The 26,573-nt window shown below is 48.6% G+C and overlaps 1 protein-coding gene across 1 annotated transcript in view; it reads left to right on the top strand.

Annotated features, from left to right (window-relative positions):
* Positions 1 to 26,573, top strand: part of TCERG1L (transcription elongation regulator 1 like) — a gene marked incomplete at both ends in the record, with an annotated part of 206,071 nt that overhangs the window by 35,409 nt on the left and 144,089 nt on the right. Inside the window, one exon of the mRNA XM_082611132.1 lies at positions 4,092 to 4,277. Within this exon, the coding sequence (XP_082467258.1) occupies positions 4,092 to 4,277 (186 nt within the window). The remainder of the gene's footprint in view (positions 1 to 4,091; positions 4,278 to 26,573) is intronic.

Here is a 26,573-nt window from a genome sequence, read left to right as displayed (position 1 = left end):
GTTGATTTTGTGAACTAACTGATGAGTGGTGCGTCTTTATATGGACCCAGATGGATTCAAAGCAGGTTAAAATCTATCTTTCCAGCGTCTTTTTTTAAAGAGGTAGATAAGGTTTACTTACTTTTTTTTTCCTTTTTGTTTGACTTATCATTTCTGACAGCAAAGTCATGCAATGATAAAACTGTTCCCACACTTCCATCTGTAAAATGCTCTTGCCGTGGCACTGTTTCTTTTAAGTCACTGTTGTTACTTTCTCATTCTCTGCTGAAGGGTCATCTTCGTTTTGAACAAAAGATCAAGTTCATTCAACAAATTCATCAGGTAGCCTATCACTGAGGTCACTGAACTTGGCTTTGAGAATCGCAGTTCTTTGAAGCCCTGTGTCACACCAATGGAGCTGTCTCTGAACAGGGCCAACAAGTGGTTAAGTTGCAGTGGAAACACCTGTGGTAAAATAATATAAATAGAAGAATCTTGAAGGAGGGAAGCTGAACTTACAAAGAAATATTTGTGTACAGCTTCATAGTGTGTGGACTTTCACAGAATTGCCTCATTAACTGACACGCACACTCAAAATGCTCACCCCGTTTGGCCCTGAACAACCATCCTGGAATGGGCAATAAATAGGCAACACCTATTATGATGGGGGCTGGTTAAGTGAGCATGGCAGATTTGAGTGGCGGTTCCACTGCCTGGAATACTAGTCTCTGATTAATAACTGGACTTGGGAAGGCCATTTAATGACAGGAGAAGTGGGGGAGCAGTGTGTGTGGCGTACTGGTGGTCCACCACCGGTACAGCCAGACCATGCCTCTGGAAACTTCTGCTTAGCTGCATGACAGAAGATCAACAGTGTTCAGCTGGGGGACCATAGGGACATTCTTAGATGCTGATTTACTCCATTTTATACCTTTTCTGTAATGTGTTTTAATTGTTAATTAAGACAATATATATTGAATAGTGTGGGTTTTTTTGCTGACTCTAAATCTGTATGTGACAACAGTGAGACACCACTACACACCTGCTAGAATGTCTAAAATCCAGGACATTGACACCAAGTGCTGGTGAGGATGTGGAGCAACAGGATCTCCTTCATGGCTGGTGGGGATGCAAAACGGCGCAGCCGCTTTGAGAGACAGTCTGGAAGTTTCTTACAAAGCAAAAGGTAGTCTTACCATGTGACCCAGCAGTCACACTCCTTGGTATTTATCCAAATGAGTTGAGAACTCATGTACAAACAAAAACATGCACACAAATGTTTATAGCAATTTTATTCATAATAATAAATGCTTGGAAGCAACCAATATGTCCTTCCATAAGTGAATGGGTAAACTGTGGTACATCCAGACAATGAAATATTACTCGGTAATAAAAAGAAATGAGCTATCTTGCCATGAAAAGACACAAAGGAACTTTAAGTACATACAGGCACACCGCTGAGATATTGCTGCTTTGGTTCCAGACCACTGCAGTAAAAGGAATATGGCAATAAAGCAAATTTTTTGGTTTCCAAGTGCATATAAACGTTGTGTTTGTACTACACTACAGTCTATTAAGTGTACAACAGCCTAATGTGTAAAACAATGTACATACCTTAACTAAAAATACCTTATTACTAAGAATTCCTACACAATCTGAGACTTCAGTGGGTCGTAATCTTTTTGCTGGAGGGCGTTGCCTCAATGTTGACGGCTGTTGACTGGTCAGGATGGTGGTCGCTGAAGGCTGGGGAGGCTGCAGCAATTTCTTAAAATAGGACAGCAGTGAATCTGCTGCATCAGTTGACTTCCTTTCAAGCATGATTTCTCAGTAGCATGCGATGCCATTTGATAGCATTTTACCCACAGTAGAACTTCTTTCGAAATTGGAGTCAATCCTCTCAAACCCTTTCACTGCTTTCTCAACTAAGTTTATGTAGTATTCTTTATCCTTTGTCTTCATTTCAATAATCTTTATAGCATCTTCACCAGGAGCAGATTCTATATCAAGGAACCACTTTCTTTGCTCCTCCCTAAGCAACTCCTTCCTCATCCATTAAAATTTTATTGTGAAATTGCAGCAATTCACTCACATCTTTGGCTCCACTTCGAATTCTAGTTCTCTTGCTATCTCCACCACATCTACAGTAACTTCTTCCACTGAAGTCTGAACCCCTCAAAGTCACCCATGAGGGTTGGAACCGTCTTCTTCCAAACTCCTGCAAAGGTGGATGTTTTGATCCCTTCTCACCAATCACAAGTACTCTTAATGGCATTTTGAAGGATGAATCCTTTCAAGAAGGCTTTCAATTTACTTTGCTTAGATCCACCAGAGGAATCGCTGTCTATGGCAGCTATAGCCTGATGAGATGTGTTTCTTAAGTAATAAGGCTTGAAAGTCAAAATAACTCCTTGATCCATGGGCTGTAGAATGGATGTTGTGTTACCACGAAAACAACATTAATCTCCTCTCCATCTCCAGCTCCTGGGTGACCAGATGCATTGTCAAGGAACAATCATATTCTGAAAGGAATCTTTTTTTCTGAGAAGTAGATCTCAACAGTGGGCTTAAAATGTTCAGTAAACCATGTTGTAAACCGATGTGCTGTCATCCAGGCTTTGTTGTTCCATTTATAGCACACAGACAGAGTAGATTTAGCATAATTCATAAGGGCCCTGGTATTTTCAGAATGGTAAATGAACACTGACTTCCACTTAAAGTCACCAGATGCATTAGCCCTGAACAAGAGAGTCAGCCTGTCCTTTGAAGTTTGAAGCCAGGCATTGACTTCTCCTCTCTAGCTATAAGAGTCCTAGATGGCATCTTCTTCCAATAGAAGGTTGTTTAATCCACACTGAAAATCACTAATGATCTGAGCTAGATCTTGTGGATAACGTTCTGCAGCTTCTACATCAGCACTTGCAGCTTCACCTTGCACTTTTGTGTTATGAGATGGCTTCTTTCCTTAAGCCTCATGAACCGACCTCTGCTAACTTCAGACTTTTCTTCTGCAGCTTCCGAACGTCTCTCAGCCTTCATAGAATTGAAGAGAGATGGGGACTGGCTTTGGATTAGGCTTTGGCTTAAGGGAATGTTGTGGCTGGTTTCATCTTCAGACCACTCAAATTTTCTCCACATCAGCAATAAGGCTGTTTCTCTGATCATTTGTGTATTCACTGGAGTAGCACTTTTAATTTCCTTCAAGAACTTTCCCTTTGCATTCACAACTTGGCTAATGGTCCAAGAGGCCTCACTTTCAGCCTGTCTCAGCTTTCGACATGCCTTCCTCACTGAGCTCAGTCATTTCTAGCTTGTGGAGATGAACAGGCAGAGCACGTGGGATTTTTAGTTTTGCATTGGGCAAAACTCATAGAATGTACAACATAAACAGTGACCCCTCATGCAAACTATGGACTTTGGGTGATAATAATGTATCAGTGTTGGTTTATCCATTAATGGTAACAAATGTAGCCCCCAACCCAAAAGGGCGATAAGAGGGGAAACCGGGTGTGGGGGAATAGGTGGGAATTCGCTGTACTTTCTGCTCAGTTCTTCTGTAACCCTACACCTGCTCTACAAAAAATTAAATTACATTTTAAAAATCTGTAAATGCCCATCATAGGACGTTTGGAAAATAGAGAAAAACAGAAATAAAAAGAAATTCAAGGACCTGGGAGTGAGCGTGCCCTTTTGACTTAAAGTGAGAGACGTGTGACTCTGTCCCTAAGAGCTAGAACATGCTTGGCATCTAATTGACCAAATGAAATTTGTTGACTGACTGTATAGTGTAGAAGTGGAAATGACTGTATAATGGGCTTTGTTTACTGAGCATCGTATTGTGAGCTGCAGCAAAGTGCTTCTCTTTAAGGCAGGAGTGTCCCCTGGTGACTGTGAGCCTTGTGAGGGCACACAGCTCTGTGCACAGGTGACATTCGGGTGGGTAAAGAACTCATCACATTTATTTCAGGGACAGTGGCCCAGGGCACAGGCTTCCAAGAAAGGGGGTTACCACAGCCTTGTTTTCTGGCTGCTCGTATGTTGCATGAGGAAGTGGCATCGTCTCCAGGGTACACCGGGCATCCTGTGCTGACCTCCCTGTCCCCACTCTGCAGGTGGTCATCACAACAGCCTTAAGCCTGTCGGCAGCGGCCCCACTTTTGCCATCACCACTGCCACTGCCACCATGGTCTCTGTGGACCCCCAGGGACTTGGGGGCCCGTCCCCCTCCAGCGTGCAGCCCTGCCACTTCCTGACCCTGGCGCCCATCAAAATACCCCTACGGACCACACCCTTCTCTGGTAAGTACACAGCCTGGTCTCTCAGAGCCTTGGGCTGGTTCAGAGTCCACCGTCCCCCAGATTCATGGTTCCCTGCGTTCTCGTGCTGGGGGCGTCGGGGGAGGGCTCATCCTCAGATCACGCAAACGGACCTCAGTTCCCTTGACCAAGGTCATGTTAGTCAACCCGGGCATTTTCTGCCATAAAGCAAAGTGTAAAGTTTCTGTTTGAAGAAACGAGGCATTCCTTTACTAACTCTTCATGGGGAGTGATGCACATGACTGAGAAATTTCTAATTTTCGTGTGTGGGGCTTGGAAAAAAGCAAAGGCAACATGATGGAAAACAGTTAAGCATCGGAGTTAATAAAACACAAAAAGGTACAAAACTCAGACTCGCATGGGGCTCTCACTGAGCCATCCCTCCTGGGCTGGCCAGCCGGGCCTGCTCTGAACACATGGAGTGGGGTCCTCCCCACCACGGCGGGACTGGTGCAGAGGTCCACCAAAGCCCGTGGCTGAGGAAGAGACAGGGTAGCCACCAAGGTTTGGAGCTCACCCGTTCAGTGGGTGTACTGTTCTAAGTCCGCGGGGCGGAGGCGGGGCTGGCAGACATTCTGGTGTTGTGAGCGATGCTGAGATGCAGGATGAGATGCGGAAGGCCTGGTCCTGGATCGGTTGCAACTCTGTTGTCCAAACATGTTCTCAGCTGTACGTGCACATCTGCTAACTGTCAGCAGCACTCCATGTATCCCAGCTGTCCTGGTGAGTGCATGTTTGGGTCTGTCCTTAAATGTCGCAAAAACAGCGTTGACTTGGAATAACCTTTAGTAAGTACTGGAGTCTTGGGAACCAGCGCTATTACTTGAGTTTTAGTTTTTCACGTGATACAGTAAGACTTGGATAGAAATTCTGTGGAATTACAATATTAATTCTATACTAGAGTTAACCCTAGAATTGTATACTAGCATTATATCATTAATTGTTAGGTTATCAGTGAGAGAAACATCTCTAGATTGTGAGATACATCTCTTTTTTTCATGGTAGAAATAGATTAACCTGGTTTCATTACTTCCCAGTTTGGGGAGTGTTTTTGGTTTTCTGGTCGTGTTTCTAGTAAATCTGATGTCGTCTTCTCAACACTGGACCTTGGCTTCTGTGTTTCTATGTTGACCTGATAAACTTGTTGGTAATAGAATGTTGTATTCTCAAGAACAAAATCTTATTTCTATTTCAGCGTGTTAGTGAACATGCAGTTAGGGTGTGACGGGGAAAATAAATAAAACACATGGATAATCTCCTGTGTGGAACATAATTTACAGCTGTGTCAAGATTCTGGTTTTAAAATCCATCAGTCCACTGGCATTTATTAAGGATGACTTACTATTTTCTGAGCAAATTAATCTTAGAAAGAACCCAAAACCAAACCCTGTGTACCCCAGGGGCGGCTTCACTCTTCATGTCTCTTATATGATTTATAAAGTGACATAATCATTAGGCATCTTTCCGTGTTGGCATTTTATAAGGCTCTATAATCAAATCTGCCATAATGTGCATTCAGTTAGAAAAAGACAACCTCCATGTGATCTATCTTGTACAAAACTGCCAAAGTGGACAGTCAGAAGATGAAGGGGCCCTACTTAATAGGTGGCTTCTGAAATGGCCTTTGTCTTGCTGGCATTGGTCCCTTTGATCTGAAAACCCCAGTCACTACAGGGGTTGAAACGGGCTGTGGGTCTGGACCAGTGACCCCAGCCCAGTGGGTGGTCCCTGAGCTCTTTGACCAATCCCAGTGTTGGATATGGTACTGCCAGGGCTGCCCCGTAAGTGGTTCTCTGGCAGGGAGGACCACCTACCCACCTAGAAGGGTTGCCGTGTCTCTCCTCTTGATGTTAGAAGAAGGCATTTGAGAGAGACTGGCCAGGTCCCTGATGAAAACCTTCTCAGAATTTCCCTTGAATACTTTGTGAAAACCAAGCCTTGAAGGAGACTGAGGGCAGACAGCTTGTCCATCAGAGCTGGGTTTTTTAAACCCCTGTCAGTAGCCCCATGGAATGAGAGCCAGTGAGACTGAAGAGTAGACTGCCTTGATTCTCAGTGGAGGTCCAGGTATTCTGCTCAGAAATCCCTAACCCCCCTGAAAACAGATGGAGTGGAGGAGGGATGGGGATAGGAGAAAGGAGGGCTGGTGGAGGGAGGGGGGCCAAGGGGATACAATGACATCGACAGAAAAAGAGATTTCATAGGCCCAGAAAAACACACCTCTCTGGGAAGTTTGCTCCATATTCAAATTGATTTTATAAAAGCACATGAACTTTAATTTATCTACAGATGAATAATCCTGCTTTTATTCAGAAGATAATAATTCCCATTTTAGATAAATGAGTTAGACTATTTTATTTACACCCTAAGCTTGGTGAGAAAAGCTAGATAACCTTAGAAGCCCTATGTGGTTTAGCTTTATGGTTCTCAACTGGGGGCAGTTTTGTCCCCAGCAGATAACTCGCCAGTGACCAGAGACATTTTTTGGTCATTGAAACTTGGTGGTTGCTACTGGGATCTAGAGGATAGAGACCAGGGATTCTGTTACACATCTGACAGCAAAGGACAGCACCTGTGGTAAAGGATTATCTGGCCCCAAATGTTAGTAGGGCCTCCATCAAGAAACCCTAGTTCATGTTCTAGATGTCCACCTAAACCATGGAAACCAGGACTGGTGTATGAAGAAGAAGTTCTGGTCCAGTAACTGTAGGACCCAAAAAGAAGAAGGCTCTGTGCTGGAAAGATCAGCCATGAGAGTGGCTGAATCATATGCCTTTAACAAGATTTAGGATTTCGAGTAAGACACCCTATTTAAAAAACCCCTTGAAGGAGATTGGTTCAAGATGGCGGAGTAGAAAGACATGCTCTCACTCCCTCTTGCAAGAGCACCAAAATCACAACTAACTGCTGAACAGTCATTGACAGGAAGGCACTGGAACTCACCATAAAAGATACCCCACATCCAAAGACAAAGGAGAAACCACAATGAGATGGTAGGAGGGGTGCAATCCCAATAAAATCAAATCCCATAATAGCTGGGTGGGTGACTCACAAACTGGAGAACACTTATACCACAGAAGTGCACCTACTAGAGTGAAGGTTCTGAGCCCCATGTCAGGCCTCCCAATCTGGGGGTCCAGCAACAGGAGGAGGAATTCCTAGAGGACCAGACTTTGAAGACTAGCGGGATTTGATTGCAGGACTTCGACAGGACTGAGGGAAACAGAGACTCCACTCTTGGAGGGCACACACAAAGTAGTGTGCGCATCAGGACCCAGGGGAAGGAGCAGTGACCCCATAGGAGACTGAACCAGACCTACCTGCTAGTGTTGGAGGGTCTCCTGCAGAGGCGGGGGGTGGCTGTGTCTCACCGTGAGGACAAGGAAACGGGCAGCACAAGTTCTGGGGAGTACTCCTTGGCGTGAGCCCTCCCAGAGTCCACCATTAGCCCCACCAAAGAGCCCAGGTAAGCTCTAGTGTTGGGTCGCCTCAGGCCAAACAACCAACAGGGAGGGAACCCAGCCCAACCCATCAGCAGACAAGCAGATTAAAGTTTCACTGACCTCTGCCCACCAGAGCAACAGCCAGCTCTACCCACCACCAGTCCCTCCCACCAGGAAACTTGCACAAGCCTCTTAGATAGCCTCATCCACCAGAGGGCAAACAGCAGAAGCAAGAAGAACTGCAATCCTGCAGCCTGTGGAACAAAAACCACATTCACAGAAAGATAGACAAGATGAAAAAGCAGAGGGCTATGTACCAGATGAAGGAACAAGATAAAACCCCAGAAAAGCAACTAAATGAAGTAGAGATAGGCAACCTTCCAGAAAAAAGAATTCAGAATAATGATAGTGATGATGATCCAAGACCTCAGAAAAAGAATGGAGGCAAAGATTGAGAAGATGCAAGAAATGTTTAAAAAAGACCCAGAAGAATTAAAGAACAAATAAACAGAGATGAACAATACAATAACTGAAATGAAAAATACACTAGAAGGTCCCATTTGTTTATTTTTGTTTTTATTTCCATTTCTTTAGGAGATGGGTCAAAAAGGATCTTGCTGTGATTTATGTCATAGAGTATTCTGCCTATGTTTTCCTCTAAGAGTTTGATAGTGTCTGGCCTTACACTTAGGTATTTAATCCATTTTTAGTTTATTTTTGTGTATGGTGTTAGGTAGTGTTCTAATTTCATTATTTTCCATGTAGCTGTCCAGTTCTCCCAGCACCACTTACTGAAGAGACTGTCTTTTCTCCATTGTATATTCTTGCCTCCCTTATCAAAGATAAGGTGACCATATGTGTGTGGGTTTATCTCTGGGCTTTCTATCCTGTTCCATTGATCTATATTTCTGTTTTTGTGCCAGTACCATACTGTCTTGATTACTGTAGCTTTGTAGTATAGTCTGAAGTCCGGGAGCCTGATTCATCCAGCTCCGTTTTTCTTTCTCAAGATTGCTTTGGCTATTTGGGGTCTTTTATGTTTCCATATAAATTGTGAAATTGTTTGTTCTAGTTCTGTGAAAAATGCCAGTGGTAGTTTGATAAAGATTGCATTGAATATGTTGATTGCTTGGGGTAGTGTAGTCATTTTCACAATGTTGATTCTTCCAATCCAAGAACATGGTGTATCTCTCCATCTGTTTGTATCATCTTAAATTTTTTCATCAGTGTCTTATAGTTTTCTGCATACAGGTCTTTTGTCTCCTTAGGTAGGTTTAGTCCTAGGTATTTTATTGGTTTTGCTGCAATGGTAAATGGAAGTGTTTCCTTTATTTCTCTTTCAGATTTTTCATCAGTAGTGTATAAGAATGCAAGCAATTTTTCTGCATTAATTTTGTACCCTGCTACTTTACCAAATTCATTGATTAGCAGTTTTCTGGTAGCATCTTTAGGATTCTATATGTATAGTATCATGTCATCAGCAAACAGTGACAGCTTTACTTCTTCTTTTCCAATTTAGATTCCTTTTATTTCTTTTTCTTCTCTGATTGCTGTGGCTAAAACTTCCAAAACTATGTTGAATAATACTGGTGAGAGTGGGCAACCTTGTCTTGTTCCTGACCTTAGTGGAAATGGTTTCAGTTTTTCACCATTGAGGACAATGTTGGCTGTGGGTTTGTCATATATGGCCTTTATTATGTTGAGGAAAGTTCCCTCTATGCCTACTTTCTGGAGGGTTTTTATCATAAATGCGTGTTAAATTTTGTCGAAAGCTTTCTCTGCATCTATTGAGATGATCATATGTTTTTTCCCCTTCAATTTGTTAATATGGTGTATCACATTGATTGATTTGCGTATATTGAAGAATCCTTGCATTCCTGGGATAAACCCCCCTTGATCATGGTGTATGATCCTTTTAATGTGCTGTTGGATTCTGTTTGCTAGTATTTTGTTGAGGATTTTTGCATCTATGCTCATCAGTGATATTGGCCTGTAGTTTTCTTTCTTTGTGACATCTTTGTGTGGTTTTGGTATCGGGGTGATGGTGGTCTCGTAGAATGAGGTTGGGAGTGTTCCTCCCTCTGCTATATTTTGGAAGAGTTTGAGAAGGATAGGTGTTAGCTCTTCTCTAAATGTCTGATAGAAGTCGCATGTGAAGCCATCTGGTCCTGGGCTTTTGTTTGTTGGAAGATTTTTAATCGCAGTTTCAATTTCAGTGCTTGTGATTGGTCTGTTTGTATTTTCTATTTCTTCCTGGTTCAGTCTTGGAAGGTTGTGCATTTCTAAGAATTTGTCCATTTCTTCCAGGTTGTCCATTTTACTGGCATAGAGTTGCTTGTAGTAATCTCTCACGATCCTTTGGATGTCTGCAGTGTCAGTTGTTACTTCTCCTTTTTCATTTCTAATTCTATTGATTTGAGTCTTCTCCCTTTGTTTCTTGATGAGTCTGGCTGATGGTTTATCAATTTTCTTTATCTTCTCAAAGAAACAGCTTTTAGTTTTATTGATCTTTGGTATCGTTTCCTTCACTTCTTTTTCATTTATTTCTTATCTGATCTTTATGATTTCTTTCCGTCTGCTAAGTTTGGGATTTTTTCATTCCTCTTTCTCTAATTGCTTTAGGTGTAAGGTTAGGTTATTTATTTGAGATGTTTCTGGTTTCTTAAGGTAGGATTGTATTGCTATAAACTTCCCTCTTAGAACTACTTTTGCTGCACCCCATAGGTTTTGGGTTGTCGTGTTTTCATTGTCATTTGTTTCTAGGTATTTTTTGATTTCCTCATTGATTTCTTCAGTAATCTCTTGGTTATTAAGTAGTGTATTGTTTAGCCTCCGTGTGTTTGTATTTTTTACAATTTTTTTCCTGTAATTAATATCTAGTCTCATAGCCTTATGGTCAGAAAAGATACTTAATATGATTTCAATTTTCTTAAATTAACCAAGGCTTGATTTGTGTCCCAAGATATTATCTATCCTGAAGAATGTTCCATGTGCACTTGAAAAGAATGTGTATTTGCACAGCAAAGGAAACCATAAACAAGATAAAAAGACAACCTCAGAATGGGAGAAAATATTTGTAAATGAAGCAACTGACAAAGGTTTAATCTCCAAAATGTACAAGCAGCTCATACAGTTCAATATCAAAAAACAAACAACCCCATCCAAAAATGGGCAGAAGACCTAAATAGACATTTCTCCAAAGAAGATATACAGACTGCCAACAAACACATGAAAGAAGGCTCAACATCATTAATCATTAGAGAAATGCAAATCAAAACTACAATGAGATATCATCTCACACCGGTCAGAATGGCCATCATCAAAAAATCTACAAACAATAAATGCTGGAATGGGTATGGAGAAAAGGGAACCCTCTTGCACTGTTGGTAGGAATGTAAATTGATACAGCCACTATGGAGAACAGTATGGAGGTTCCTGAAAAAACTAAAAATAGAGCTACCATATGACCCAGCAATCCCACTACTGGGCATATACCTGGAGAAAACCATAATTCCAAAAGAGTCATGTACCAAAATGTTCATTGTGGCTCTATTTACAATAGCGGGGATATGGAAGCAACCTAAGTTTACATCAACAGATTAATGGATAAAGAAGATGTGGCATATATATACAATGGAATATTACTCAGCCATAAAAAGGAACGAAATTGGGTCATTTGTAGAGATGTGGATGGATCTAGAGACTATCATACAGAGTGAAGTAAGTCAGAGGAAAACAAATATCGTATATTAACGCATGTATGTGGAACCTAGAAAAATGGTACAGATGAACCGGTTTGCAGGGCAGAAATAGAGACACAGATGTAGAGAACAAACGTATGGACACCAAGGGGGGAAAATGGCGGGGGGTGGTGTTGGTGGTGGGATGAATTGGGAGATTGGGATTGACATGTATACAGTAATATGTATAAAATGGATAACTAATGAGAACCTGCTGTAAAAAAATAAAATAAACCTGAGGAAAGGCAAGTAAATAAATAAATACATACATACAAACCCCTTGACCAGTTCCAAATTCAATCGGAAAGTCGGTTTTCTCTTCCTGAGTGTCGCCAGCGTGTGCAGCCAAGTTAGTCCTTGCTACTGCTCTTCCGCAGGAGCCCGTGCACACCGGGGCTTCCCGTTGGCCTCATGCTCATGGCAGTCTGTTCACTCGCCTGCCCCTTCCCAGCCTGTGAGTCCCCCGCTGGAGGGCCCTGTCACCCTGTCCCTGCCCAGCCTGCAGCGGCTCCGGGCAGTTTCCCCAACCTCAGGTCCATTCGCTGTATTGGACATCCAAAGGATGAATCCAGCTGATTCCACTTACTCGCATAATCTCTAACACTGTTTCTCTCATGCTTGCTCCTGAATCAGGGGCACGGCAGAGGGCAGCGTGGGCAGAGCAGAGGGTTTACCATTAGAGGTCTCATCGGAGGGCATTCACACGTGGGCTGGGAGCCAGCGGTTGAAGGAGGATGAGCAGACAGGGGCGGGGGTGGGGTGCTCTCTTCGTTTCCTCCCAGCAGGTCTTAGCTAATCCACTTTGCCTCATTCCCATCTATTCCTTGAAGCCTTGGAATTTCAGGTTATAGAAGGAATACTTTCGGGGGAAAAGCATATCTTGTATCCTATCTATTTCTTAGTTTTTAAGGAGAAGGTGGAGTTTATCTGGGGGGAATGGAAGACGTGCAGAAGGATTTGCCCTAGGGAACGGAACTGCCTTCCTGGCCCTCTGCAGGCTGGAGCCCTCCGGACCTGCACTCCCTCACCTGCCCCCTCGATGTTACAGGGAAGTGGGAAGTGGGAGCCCACATTCGGGAGGTTACAAGCACCAGGCGACTCCAGCGTCTGCCCCTCTTTGATGAAATAAGCGAAGTGATTCTTTTTTAAGAGTGATGGTAGCTATTTTCAGAACTTAGCCCACCATTTCATAAGCATCAAAGTGGAAAGGGTAAAATATGAGTGAGAGCTGTGGTCTCCAGTACAGCAAGTGACTAGCAAATACCACTATTAAAAAGTACCATCTGCCTTGGAAGCCATTTACCACCTGTTCCTTTGCTTCCAGAACAATTTAATGGTCTAAATTTAACATTTTGTCCTGCCACAGAACAGCTGGGAAGTGACGATTCTTTTTTCAATCAGGAACTTACCAGCCAGGCTACATCACGAGGCAGGAAAGTCTGCAAAAGCCACTTTCCGTGCAGCCTCTGTGGGGCTGTCCAGTCATCCCATGAGCGGAATCCAAGGATGCTGAAATGGGCTCTGTAACCACAGTAACCCAGCCATTTGGGGATGCAGCCTGTTCTCTTCTTATCCAGGAATTGTTTCCTCCTCCACTATAATAAAAAATGTCATAATACATATTAACATTTTGGAGACTTGTAGAGACAAAAATACTGCTGCAATGTAATTACTTATACCCCAGAGTGCCTGAGACTCAGCTGGCTTCTGTGAGAAAGACATATGTGTTTCTAATGGAGAGAATGAGCTGCTTTTAGTAGAAACACTATTGGATTTAAACAAACAGAAAAGGACTTTGTATAGTTTGTTATCCACAAGTGAACTCATGCTATGGATGCAAGATACAACTAGTCAGTCAAGCAGGTGGTAACGCGTTTGGGCCGTGCCGGGTGCAGACGTGTCTAAATGGAGGTCCAGCTGTGAACCCTTCTATCAGCAAGTCAGCTTGTGTAAGGTTGTCCCTCTACAAAGGTCCTCCTGTGACCTGTGTGCTACGGCCTCCCTGAGGAACTGCCATCACTTGAGCTGTATTCTTCGTCTGAACAGTTAGCTCCAATTCACTCTTTCTTTGAAAAGAAAAATTGGCAACCCAGCACGCACAGAAAAACATGTCTGTGTCTATGCCGAGTACAAAGAACACTGATACAGTAGACCCCCAGGGACCTCCCACTGAGCCCAAGAAATGGATGTTTCTGTACCCCTAGCGCTCCTGGGAGCCTCAACCCTCCCCAGCAATAATTACTCTCCCAGAGAGGTGCCAATCGTTGCTATGCTGTTTTTGAGAAATAGGTTTACATATGAGCATTATTTCTAAACAATACATTTCATAGTTTAGGCGCTTTTTGAATTTTACATAAACTTCATCATAGTTCGTGCATTCTTCCGTGATTGCCTTTTTTGCTCAAAATGATGTATTTTTTTTTTGTAAAGTCCCCGCTGAGGCTTGTAGTTGTAATGCAGTCACATTCACTGTGGCATAGCATTTGTTGGTTTGTATGAATCCATGCAGTGCATCATCCATTCCGCTACTGGTGGCATCTGGACTGTTTCCTGAAATGTCAGGAACAATTGCCCGCTCTTTCCTTTTGGAAGCACTTTCCTCCCCTTCTGATAATCCTTCCAGGTTTGGGGTGTGTGGGGGGGTCTTTGCACAGATCTGTAGAGTCTGGGCTGTGCAGGACCCTCCCTCTCTGGTCTCCCAAGTGGTCTTACCCTAGGTAGTAACTAATCCCAACTTTATCTCAGTCCGTGTTTCTCCCTTGAGTGCTAGGTTGATAGACTTAGTTTCCCACTGAACACATGCAGTTTCTGATGGACACCTCAAGCTGCACTTTTCTATAAAAGCAGCATCGATTTCCTACCCATGGTCCTGCTTATGAAACAATGCAAAACACCTGGTTTCTCCTGTAGGCTTCTGGGAAAACCCCCTCTTCCACTAGCACTCTCTCATTCATAAGTAGCGCCCCAGTCTGTCCAGTGTCTGCACCCAACACCCCAGGGTCACCCTTGGTTCTTCCTCCTGCCTGCTAACCTCACATCCACCCATCAGCACTGTCTTCCCTCCTAATCTGCGTCCCAAGTCCAACTTCCTCGTCCAAACGGATACCACCTCTTGACTGAGCGTGCTGCACAAAATCTCTCTGCTTCCACCCACCCTTATCAGCCACTGTTCCCTACAGGAGCCAGAGTTCCCTTCTCAAAAATGTACAGCAGGCCAAGCCTGCACCTGCTTAAGACTCCCACTGACTGTCTCCTGTGGAGCTTAGAACAAATTCCAGACTTCTCCCCAGAGTCTCTGGCACCCACCTTTTGTGGCCCCAGCCTGTGCTCTTGCTGCTGCTGGCCACTCTCCCTTCTCCCACCGAGCCTCAAGCACACCCAGCCTCGCTGCCTCGGGGCCTTTGCACTGGCCACTGCCCTGCCTTAGAGGCCCTCCTTCACCGTTCAGGCCCAGCTGAGAAGCACCCCTACTTTCTCATCCTAAGGGCCCTTGGGAATCAACTCCCTCTCGTCACCTGTTTACTTCCTTGATAGCATTTCTCATTGTCTGGAATTACCTCAGTGTCTGTTCCTGGCTTGTTTCCCTCTGCTGCCCTCCCCCATCCCCGGATATGTGAGATCCAGGATGACAGGGGCCTCTGTGTCTTATTCACCGTGAGTTCAGGGCCAAGGTCAGTGCTTGGGGCAGAATGGTCTCCCCTTGGCTCTGCTGAAGGGGGCAGTCTGCTCCCCATGTTCTCGAAGGGAGAGAGGAGGGGGTGGGCCTGCTTGAGGATGTCCGTTCGGCACCCCCACCCCGGCCCAGTCAGTCCTCACAGGCAAGGGGGGAATCGGGGCAGCCACCCACGCGCCGGGGCTCCTCGGCGGTGCTCACGGCCGCAGAACTCGGCTGCTGACGTTGCTCTCCATCTCGGCGTTGATCGGGACGTCCAGTCAGGATGCCCGGCAGAAAACCACGCTATGCTGTGAAGGACTTGCCAGCCCCCATCGCTACCTCCTTGAAGTCTGGTGCGTCCTGAAACCCCAACTTTTCACCCTGAAAGTTGGCGTGGATCCCATGCGGCTGATCCATTCTTTAAACGGGGGCACAGAGTGGGGGGTGATTGAAGACCTCCTTACCTAAGCTCCAAAGCCAGGAAGGGCAGAGCGGACCCGGGACTCAGCCCCGCCTCCTGAGGGCCTCGCCTTTCCTTCGTAGGCATCACCATCAACCCCTCCTACCAGCGATCCCTCGCGCGAGCCGCAGTTCACACTGAGCCACGGAGCCACTGAGCTGGAACCCGTGACCTGATGACTGAGGCTTTGGCTGGGCTGTTGGAGCTATAGGGACATTGACCACATTCAGCTCTGTGACCAGCCCAGGCCGAGAGGGCGGCCAGGCCACACTCACACACAGGATGCACGTGGTCTGATCCCGGGAATGGGCCTGAGCTCTTCCAGCGGGTGGGCATTTTTAGAAGAGACCCTAGAAGGACTGAGAAGATAGGTTGGTCTGCAGACGGGGGGAGGAGGCAGGAGCCCTGATGGTTGTCGCTTCAACGGAGAGCTTCCTTTAAGAGAGCATCCTCGGTTGCCACGTTAGGTCCCGTTGCTACAGCCACAGGTCAGAGCCTGGTCTTGGTGAGTTCCCGGTAACGAGAGCGGCCACCCCCTCCTGGGCTGGGCTGTCTCATTTGATCTGTGATAACAGTGCCGTTGGAAACGGTATCTGTGGCATCTAGTTGAGGATGCGGGAGGGGATGAGGTGCCGGATGTGCACTCACTGGAGGCCGTGGTCCGGGAAGCACCTGGGAGCATCTTTGGGCCCAGCTGCTTTGGTCTTAATTCCCAAGTTGACCCTTTTGGTGTGTCAGTAAGATCAGGGCCACACACACAGAGGACTCTGCCTTGTAGGGGTGCGGGATCTGTGTTTATTCACTGGCCCAAGTCAGGGAGGGAGCTGGCATTTTGCTCCTGGGCGCTTAAACTTCTGGAGCCCACGGGGAGCTGCTTGAAGCGTCCTCAAGGCGCCAGTCCTCTGGCAGCTCCAGCTGTGGAGAACAGCTAAGGAAGGACGAGGACACCAGCACAGGGTCCGTGTCCACCCTGCCTGTGATGCTGGGTCACGCGAGAAAGAAGTGAGCGCTTAGGAAACTTTAGCTAAGGAAGGTACGCCCTGTTGAAATATCCTGTCGGTGGTCTGCAGTTTATAGATGCCGATAGTTAAGAGAGCGAGCTTACTTAGCTAACAACGCACGAGCTCCTCATTTCCTTAAGTCAGCTAACGGCTGTACCTGTCAGCCGCTGCAGGGAGTGGAGAGGCGAGGGCGCTGCTTTGCAGCAGAGCCTGGGCAGTGCTGGCTTTCACCACTCGCCACCCTGTCCCTGATGTATTTAAGAATGGCTGTGCTCGAACCTAGGTTATGACCGACGTCCAAGATTCAGTTCACCATCCGTGTGTCTCCTGAGCTCCCAGGGTTCTCGGGATGAGACTTCTCAAGCTCGGATGCACAGGACGTTTTTCCATTTGGGAGGACTGATGGTGGGGGAGCAGCACGGAGCCCCCGCTTTGTGCTGGGGTCCCAGGCTCCCCCCTGGCACCTTGTCTCAGCGCAGGTTGGGCCCATCCAGGGATGGGCTGCAGGCCCACCTTCATGAGAAAAGGGATATGGAAAGGATGCTCCTGGGAGGACCCTCAGAAAGGAGTCAGGATAAGATGTTGGAACTACCACCCACATGCTCACTGCTGGGCTCCCATCTGGCCCTGCTTCCAGGGTCTTTCCTCTTGCTCTGTTCACATCCTGGCCTCTCATTGGAAGTCCAGTTGAGAGCTGACCTTGTCTGTGGTGACTGCCTTGACTCCTTTGGTCCACGAAAGCCTTTCCAGCCTTCAAACCCGTGTGCTGTCCTTGTCTCACCTGTCACTTAACTGACAGCCAAGCTGTTCACAGGAGCGCGCTTCATCTCCACGCTGAATGTCCACGGGGCCGGGCACGGGGCTGGCTCTTTCCCCGCTCAGCACTTAGACCAGCTCTGAGGATATTTCCCAGATGGGAGGCTCGGCCACTAGAGGACATGCAGTGACTTCCATCGTCAAGTTAGGCTGGATTGTTACAATTAAAGGGCTTTGTAGAATAGCCCCCTCCTTGTTGATACAACATGTAGAGAACATGTTTTTTCCTGTTCTCTGCTGTGTAAATACAGCCCTACTGACTGAAGAAGAAACAGTCATCATCCGGTACGTTTCCTCCTCAAGGTATTATTCTGTTTCCCTGCACACAGCTGCTCAGCCTCCCTGGGGAGACATGGGTACTCATGATTCCACCTCTAGCCACAGAAGGAGGCATCGGCTACATCTCATTTGCTTTCTGCTGGAGAGAAAACAGCCATGTTCTGGGCCGTTCAACATAAAAGAGTTGAAGGCACCGAGCCCGAGAAGGCCCACGGTGCTCACAAGTGACCCACATCTGGGGGCTTACCTTGACTGGGGCTGGGAAGTCGCCCAGGATCACCTATCACTGTGCACTCAAGCGTGGGCTGGAGAGGAGCCTGGGCCGGCCAGGTGCCAGGTGTTTACGTCCCACTGGTCCCAAGGGGTGAAGGGTGCAGGGAAGGCTGGGCAGGTGGAACCTCAGAGCCAGGGAGGTCTGGATCCCAGGAGATGAGGCGAAGCGGAGCCCATCGCTTCAGGACAGAGAAACAGTTCCCGATCGTCTAGAAAAGAGCTGACAAAATGGTCCAGACCCCACGCCGCCCTCTCCACTATGCCCAGCCTGGGAAAGCTTCCTGCTCTCCACTATGGTCAGGTCAGCTGGCAGCCCTCATGGTCAAGTACGTGGTTAAACCACAGGCCCAGGGGCAATGCTTGTGCACAGGGTCCAGTCTGGGCGTTAGGGCCGGTGGGAGCTGACTTCTGTGAGCAGAGCCCTCTCGGGTGGAGAGCAGTGTCTGAATTATTCTGTGAGCGCCGTACAGGACTGTCTGCTCCCAGGTCCCCAGCTGCTCTTGTTGTCCTGCAAAGATTTGAAAGGGAGGAGGACTCGGCTTCCGCTAACTGTCCCCTAAAGCAGCCACCGGTGTGCGCACACGGGCGGGGACCTAGGTGAGGACGCACCAGGAGAGCCAGCAGGGACTCATGCTCCCCAAGTTCTGACAGCAGATATATGTATGTAGTTTGCTAATTTACACACGTGGAAGGAAAACACGCACATCTGAGGCTTTTCAAGAAAGAACTGAAATTGTGATAGTGACCAAAAGAACAGAACGTGCTTCTTGTGCTGAAAAGGACCCCTCTTGTCTGGGACTCCCGGACGCTGGGCTTTAAAACGATGCCCTGGAGCCCGCGGAGCCCGCTGTCAGTGGCTCTGACGTTTAAATGCTCTGTGAGCCTGGAGGATGGCTTTCCCGAGCGGGGTGTCTTCCCTTTGTTATTCTGTTTTTTAATTGGGATGTTGCATTCACTAAGGTGGCAGGGACGACCTGCTCAGATCTACTTAGGATCATGGACTCTGCAGGGGCAAAGCGAGTAGAAAAAATCTGAATTTTCTTAAATAGATTCATTCGTCCCATTCCCCACTCAAAACATCAACCAGCCACCCCACATGTCCCGAGCAGGATCAGACCAGGTCAGCGCCCACTGCATCCCGCCCTTCGGGGGCTGGTCTTTATGTGAGGAGCTGGCCCAGGTACACAGGACCTGGAGGGCTGTCTCAGGTTGGGTGGCCCCAGAAGAAGACTCTGGGATGGAGATTTTATGTGAGCATGCGTGGAGGAGGGGGAGTGTGACAGGAAAGCAATAAGGCAGCAGAAGGTCTACCACGTTCTTCTAGCAAAAGGGAGGGAAGAAGCTAGCCTCTTTCCCATCAGCATCTGCCTGCGTTTGGTTGAGGGAAGCTCCCGGTGGCTCAAATTTCCTGGCATTTCTGCTCACCCCACTCCAAGGCCAAAACCGCCCCCCACCAGACACAGCCCTGAGGCAGGGAGAGTCAGTCCTCGTGGTCGCAGGAGGAGGCCTTTGGCATCATGGGAAGGTGAGGGCTTCTGGAGCGTGGTGGGGCAGCCTGTGGACTGTGGACCCTGTGGGAGCCAAGCTCCCAGGGATGCAAGGAGGGTGCGCTTGGTTTGTGACCTGACCTCTCTAAAGGTCATAACAACCAAAGATGAAGTGTGAGGTCATGAAGACCTGTGGACTGTTTTCACAGCTGTGACATTTCTTACCAAGTGTGGCTGTGGGGCCTGCATACCATCCTGTATGTAAACAGTGAAAGGGACTCCCTTGCTTCACAGTGAATTGAGATGTTGGCCGGGGAAGGAGGCCTCAGATTCCAGGCCGTCCTTCAGGGCTCCGCCAGGCTTCTCTTGACCTTGAGGACGGCTCTCTTTCTGGGTGACGGGGCGGTGGCAGTGGCCAGGCGGACACAGGAGCCAGGAGGCAGCAGACGTGGCTATGCTGGGTGCTGGGCGCCAGGACTGGGCTCAGCCCGTGGAACCATCCAGCACACGGTGGGTGTTCAGTGCACGCCTGTTGAATAAAGCGGTGCCTGTGGACATAAGAAGAAAACACCAGCAGAACCACCGTGAAAGCAGGGGTCTACGGAGGTCCGAGTCCCAGCCCCACAGTGGGCGGCAGTGGGGATCTGGAGTGTGTGCGAAGCCAGGAAGAGCCCCGTGGCAAAAGAGCGCCGTGATGTTAAAGATCTTGGCAGAAAGAGATTTCAGCCTGGGGACCCCGTTCAAAAGGGCTCTGAAATCCCAGAGGTCCATTGGCTTCTCTCTCTGGCATTGCTTTGGTCAGCGGTGAAATGAGACGCCAGAGTGAGGTCATCCCTGAGATGCTCCCGGCTCTACTGAGCCATGAGACCACAGAGCAGGGTCCATGCACCCCGGTGCAGGGATGCAGGAGCCTGGCACCTTCCAAGGTGAGGGCAGACCACAGCCAGGACGCCAGGTGCAGCCTTTTGTGAAGATCTTCCTGGTTTAATGCTCTTGCATCAACCCTGTTGGGTCTTTGTAGTGTATTTAAGGGTCTTGTGCAGTCTTTATTGGGTTAGTTTATTCTGTTTTGGACAGCCAAGCAGAGCGGGGGCTACCAAGGTGACACGAGTGTGAGATGCTAGAGGTTGGACCAAGCAGATCATGATGGGGGCCGGGGAGCGGTCTGAGCTGGGGTCCGAATTAAAGGTCCCCTCAGCAGACTAGTTGCCGAATGTTTGTGGATGTGCGAGAAAGATGGAGTCAAGGGTGGCATCGAAGATGTGTCCTGAGCAACTGAGCGAATGGAAACGCCCTGCATCACACGGGGGCCCTCTGAGCAGGGCTGTCCTGGGAAGGCAGGTCCGGAGTTTTCTCTGACCCTGCTGCTCCTGTACACCAGCCTGCGTCTCTCTTTCCTTAAACAACCTTCCTCAAGTAAGCCGCCTATTCCTGGTTATAATTTCTGTCTTCCTCTTTTCTTCTGAGCTCAATCCAAGCAGGTCTTGGCTTCTCCACTCCACTGAAACTGCTCTGATCGACGTCACCAACATCTTGGATTTTCCTAAATTCACGTGATGCGTTCTCCGTCCTCCTGTTACTGACCTTTATGGCCTTTGACGGAGTTAATCACTCTCTCCTCCTCGACACGCCCTTGTTGGATTTGCCTCCAGGTCACCGTGAGCCTGGTTACCCCACTTTCCTGGCTGCACCTCCCCATGTCTGTGCTGTGTGTCTCTGGTGACCCCCCATCCTCCAACTACGGAGCCAGCCTGTGTTCAGTCCCTCACAGTCTCCACTCAGCTTCTCCAGCAAAGCTGCCTGAGTTGATGGGTACAACTTCCAGTGAAATTGCCCAGTCTCATGGCTACATTGTCACCTTGACAGCATCCCCCCCAATTCCAGACGCGCGGGGCCAGAAGTCCACGTGACATTCCTACTGGTATGTTTAGTAACCACCTCGCACTGAACAGATCTCAAACTGTGCCCAAGTGTCCTTATAATTCCAACAAATAAGCTATAAGTTTTATGGTATTCATTTTTTCTCAAGGCAGCCACTGGGGAAAAATAAAAAGAAAGGGGATGTAGGGCATGAAAGTGGAGGGTATGTAAGGGGCAACGGTTGGGGGCAGGAGGCAGGGACACTTGTGGCTCTTCGGGCATCCTTTGGTAGTAGTTTGTGGTCACCGAGACTGTGCCCTTGTTCCTGGAGAGGCTGTGCAGACGTTGGTAAGAGGCCTTGGTCTGACAGAGAGGAGCTTGCGTTTACTACCCAAGCCGTGCGGTTTGCATTATGTGTATGTAGCTGTCATTTGCCACATGTCATAGAGTTATGACATTTGTTAAAGATTCATTTGGACTTATAAAAGGATATATGCAAGATAAATAACCCAAGTAATAAATAAGCAAAGGATCTGATAGATGTTTCTAAAGAAGACATACAAATGGCCAATAAACACTTGAAAAGACGCTCAACATCACTAGTCATCAAGAAATGCAAATCAAAACCGCAGTGAAACACCACTTCATACTCACTTCATGGCTGAAATCAAAAGATGGACAGGTGTTGGTGAAAATGTGGAGAAGTTGGAACCCTCATACGCTGCTGGTGGGAATGCAAAATGGTGCAGCCACTTCTGGAAAACAGCCGGGCAATTCCTTAAATGGTTAAACGTGGAATAACCGTAAGACTCAGCAGTTCCGCTTCTAGGTATATACTCAAGAGAAATGAAAACGTATGTCCACACAAAACCGTACACAAGTGTTCACAGCAGCGTTATTCATAATAGCCCCAAAGTGGGACAACCCAGGTGTTCGTCAGCTGATGAATGGGGAAATTAAATGTAGTCCATCCAACCATGGAATATTAGCAATAAAAGGAAATGATGCACTGACACAGGCCACAACATGGATGAACTTTGAAAACATTACATTAAATGAAAGAAGCCAGTCACAAAAACCATGCATTGTATGATTCCATTTATATGAAATGTGCAGAATAGGCAAATCCATAGAGACAGAAGGGAGATTAGTGGTTGCCTAGGGTGGGGGGTGGGATGAGGAGGCCTGGGTGGAAAAGGAGAGTGATTGCCAGTGGGCCCGGGGTTTCTTTGGTTGGGGGGTGGGGGCGGTGACAAAATACTCTGAAATGGTTTGTGGTGATGGTTGCCATTCTGTGAATCTAGCGAAAACCAGTGTCTTGGACACTTTCAGTGGGTGAATTGTATGGTATGTGAATTATATCTTAATAAAGCTGTAATAGAAAAACAAATATACTCACAACCCCATTTCACTCCCCTCCCCCCCGCCGTGTGCAGCTTCGCGGGGAGTTGCAGTGCGTCCTTCTGGAATAAAGTGACATGTGAAAACCACTTCAGGTCCCAGTGGTTAAACATCCCTCCTGGAGGGAGAGCAGGAGTGGTCTGTCAAACCCCTTCATTTCAGTGATTTTCTATTGAAATACGTTTTCAGGTCATTTCCGGCCCTTTCCTGGTAGCTTTGCAGATCTGGATGATTGTCGCCGTTGTTACCTCTGAGGCCGGGGTCCTTTAGCAAGGGGCGCTCAGGCCCTGAGAGGTGGGATGCTAGCTGCCCCGCTGTGTTGGCCTGGCCACCTGAGGTTCCGGCCCCTCGCCCTCGGGGATGGGTCCCCTGGGCGCTGGGATGGAGGGATGGAGATTCAGGAGGAGAGGCTGTGGGTCAGCTGGGTGGAGGGATGGGGGATGGGGGAGAGGACTCACAGGCAGTGGAATGTCAGGCCTGGGCAGTGCCCGCATCCCGTCAGCGGGAGGAGGATGCTGACCTCTTTGGCAGTCTGTTCCTGTGCAGTGAAGACAGGGGGCGCTGTGACCGGCAGGGCCTTCCCGGGCCCTTCTCTTGGAATGAGTCATTACCTGTTACAGGCGAGACCAGGAGCGCTGCTGAGGGGACCTGTAACCAGAGTGTGTATCTGGACCAGATGTGCATGCTGGTCAGCACACACACATCCTCAGGCACATTTAAGTAACTGGTAAACCTGTGACTAGAAATTGACTTTATTGTTTTCCCAATGGCACATAAACTTATTTCAGCATTTTTATGCACATTTATGGGAGCAGTTCCCTGTGACCCTTTTCTGTAGAGGTAACATGGGGAGGTGACCTGTAGTCTAGCTTTGCTCGTAGCTCAGAGTCCCGGCTGAAGCCTTCTGAGGATCCTTCATTGACTTAGAGAAGGAGTGAAATCTGGAAACGCACAGGCTTTGCCTGCGGGAGGGGCCGAGTTTACCACAGCTGCTGTTTATTTCCCTTTTTTTTTTTAATCCAAAGAGCCTTTCCGTCCTGTGTGTGCAACACCCTGCCCTCCCCAGTGCCCTGGACTGGACGTTGGCAGTGAGGCCTCTGGCTGTGGTCGGCACAGGCGGTGGCCCCCGTTGTTCCCCAGAGAACACACAAGAGGGGCCATGTCCTTCTCAGCAGGGAAGAACAGAGGCGGGCTGGGTGAGGTTCCAGCCAGACAGAGGCCGGGCGTCCGTCCACAGGGAGCCGCCTTCCTGCCCAGAACTGCCCAGACACGGCTGACAGCACCGCCTGATGAAGGGATGGATGCCAGCACCTCCTGGCAGCCGCCTGTCCCCCGGCTCTAAATCCCTGGGTCGGCCCCCTCCTTCAGCCATTCTGGAATGTTCCTGTCTCTTGAGGGAGGGCGGGCCCCATGGAGCTGTGGAGGAAGCCGGGCCCCTAGATGCTCAGGGTCGTGGCTCCTGCTCCGAGGATGAGGACGTGGCTGGGGGATGCGTCTCCACAGCCTCCGCGTCAGTCACCCTTCAGGGAAGCCTCGCACTCATTCCATGTGTGAGCCAGAACCAGGAGCTGTGTTGGTCCTTCTCACTCATTTCAAAGATTCCAGGGATCAGAGGACCTGGCATTTCTCTCCAGAATCCATAATGTTTCCTCTGGTTTGCTCAGTGACTCACATAGACTTACAGTTGTGTGTAAACGCGTGTGTGCTTGTGTGTCCCAGGGTGTGAGATGGTGTGTGTGGGTGTGAGTTAGGCCGAGGCTGGAGGCCAGGTGACCAGTGATGGTGCTGGTGGGCGGTGGAGAGAGGGAGCTTTAAGGGGCAGATTTGGGAGCCGTTTGGGAAACAGTGCGCGGACGAGGCTTGGGGATCCGTCCAGGATGGACGTGGGGAGAAAAGCCCATGAGGATCTGTCCTCAAACCCCCTTGATGTGCTCTCGTCCGGGAGGAGTTTTACTTAGTCATGCTTCTTCTCATCACGTGTGTCCCATCTTGTCCTATCTTGTCCTTCTTATCAAGTTGTAAATTCCTCTGCCTCAGAAACCTGGTCTTGTTTCCATGCCCCATGGGGCTCGTCGGTCAGGGCTATGGGTGTGTGAGGTCATTTAAGCGAGGGACCCCTGAGGGAGCAGGGGATAAACACATGCCCTGTGGACACACAGAGCTGTGTACACACGTCTCAAAGTGGGATAACCGTGCACAACAAAAGCTAACGCATATACTCAAAGACATAATAATTTCTAGTAGTTAATTGAAATAAATTACGCACATAGCCACTTTGCCCCAGCCCAGCATAAGGCAGGTTTGAGTCCTATGGCATTAGGTGCCCCTTCTAGTGAAAATGTGCCAGTTGCTGTGTGCGTGGTTTGTGTGGTGTGGTGTGGAAGGGGGTGTTGGGTGTGTGCTCTCATGGCTGTGCACATACATAATTCATGTTTCCATCTCTACCTGAGATGGTGTTGTGTTTCATCCACGCGCAGTGTTGAAAGAACTCACGTGTCTGCACCTCTGCACACGCGTGAACTTGGGAATTCTCTGAGCCCAGGCTCCTGAGTGCTGGGTGCCAAGGATGTCAGGGAAGGGGTCTGCGTTCATGTTTGAACACACAGTACTGGTGACTCTGGCCTTGGAGAGTGTAACTCGGGATACCAGCTGATGCATGAGGCAGATGAGGGCGTGGAGGGGAGTTGCATGGCCCCCCAGCTTTCCCTTTGCTCCACCATCCTTTTGGCTCCTTCCGGCCGGCTTGCCCACTCTTTCTGTGGCCAGGCGTGCACTGCAGCCCGAGGGCCGCCCCAGCCGTGTGGGCCCTGCCCTGCACACCCCCCGCTCCCCAGGCTCCAGCATCAGGTCCTGGCCTGGCATGCGGACCTGTCCCTGCCCGGCCTTGGCTCCCTCTCCAGCCCGCCCACCATGCTGGCTCTTCTCTCCAGGCCCAGCGTTCACTGCATCTCTCGGAACCCCCAGGCTTCTCTCCATGGTGGTCCCGACCGACACTTGCTCACCCTTGAACGCTCAGCTGGTGTCGCCCCAGAAAGCCTCCCCGAGTGCACGTGAGTTATGTGTGCCCTGCTCAGCACTGCCTGTCCCTCATTGTCCATTGTCACCAAACTGTGAACCTGTGAGGGCCCGGATGAAGTGTGACCCTCCCTCCTGCCCCAGCCCAGCCCAGCACCCAGGGTGGCCAACAGCACCGTGGCCGGGAGGAACATGCTGCACGGGTGGTCCCAGCATCGCCCCCCAGCAGTGATCCTGGGGGCGAAGTCCTCAGAGCCTGGAGGTGCTCGATCTTCATGGGGGATACCGACTGTCAGAGGCCCTCTGCCTGCACATCTGCCCCCCATAGAGACCTCTGCCGCCCAGGCCAGGCTTCTAGTCCAGGCTTCCAAGTCCCCATCATCCCCAATGCACAGGACATCCTGCTCAGATGAAAACAGCCCACGCACGTTTCCTAAATGTGCGCAGCGCCCACCGTATCCCCGCCACCAACGCAGACCTTGGACCAGCCCTGTGTGAGGACTTGGTACTAACTGTTAACCAGAACAAATCACTCTGGCAGCTTTGGGCGGCCCCACGTCTGGTCTGGACCGTGGAGAACCGCGCGTGGTTTTCTGGGAGGGTCACGAGCTGCTGACTTCGCACACCTGCTGTTCCCACACTAGGAGAGCTGCGCCTTTGTGGGGAGAGGTTGCAGATGCAGGAGGACGCCTTGGGAGGACGGGGATGGGCTTTACGAGGGAAACTGCTGCGGGCAGCCAGGAAGCCAAAGCCGACGTGAACCTCTCACAGTGTTTTTGTAGTTTATTATTTTAAACCTATTAACAAGCTATGATGTCGGCTGCTACTTCCAAAAACAATCGATCATA

This window comes from Mesoplodon mirus, assembly GCF_964341445.2.
Source record: "Mesoplodon mirus genome assembly, chromosome: 2".
In the NCBI taxonomy this organism is placed as follows: Eukaryota; Metazoa; Chordata; class Mammalia; order Artiodactyla; family Ziphiidae; genus Mesoplodon; species Mesoplodon mirus.
The sequence above is the reverse complement of the archived record's forward strand: the minus strand, read 5'-3'. Positions and strand labels throughout refer to the sequence as shown.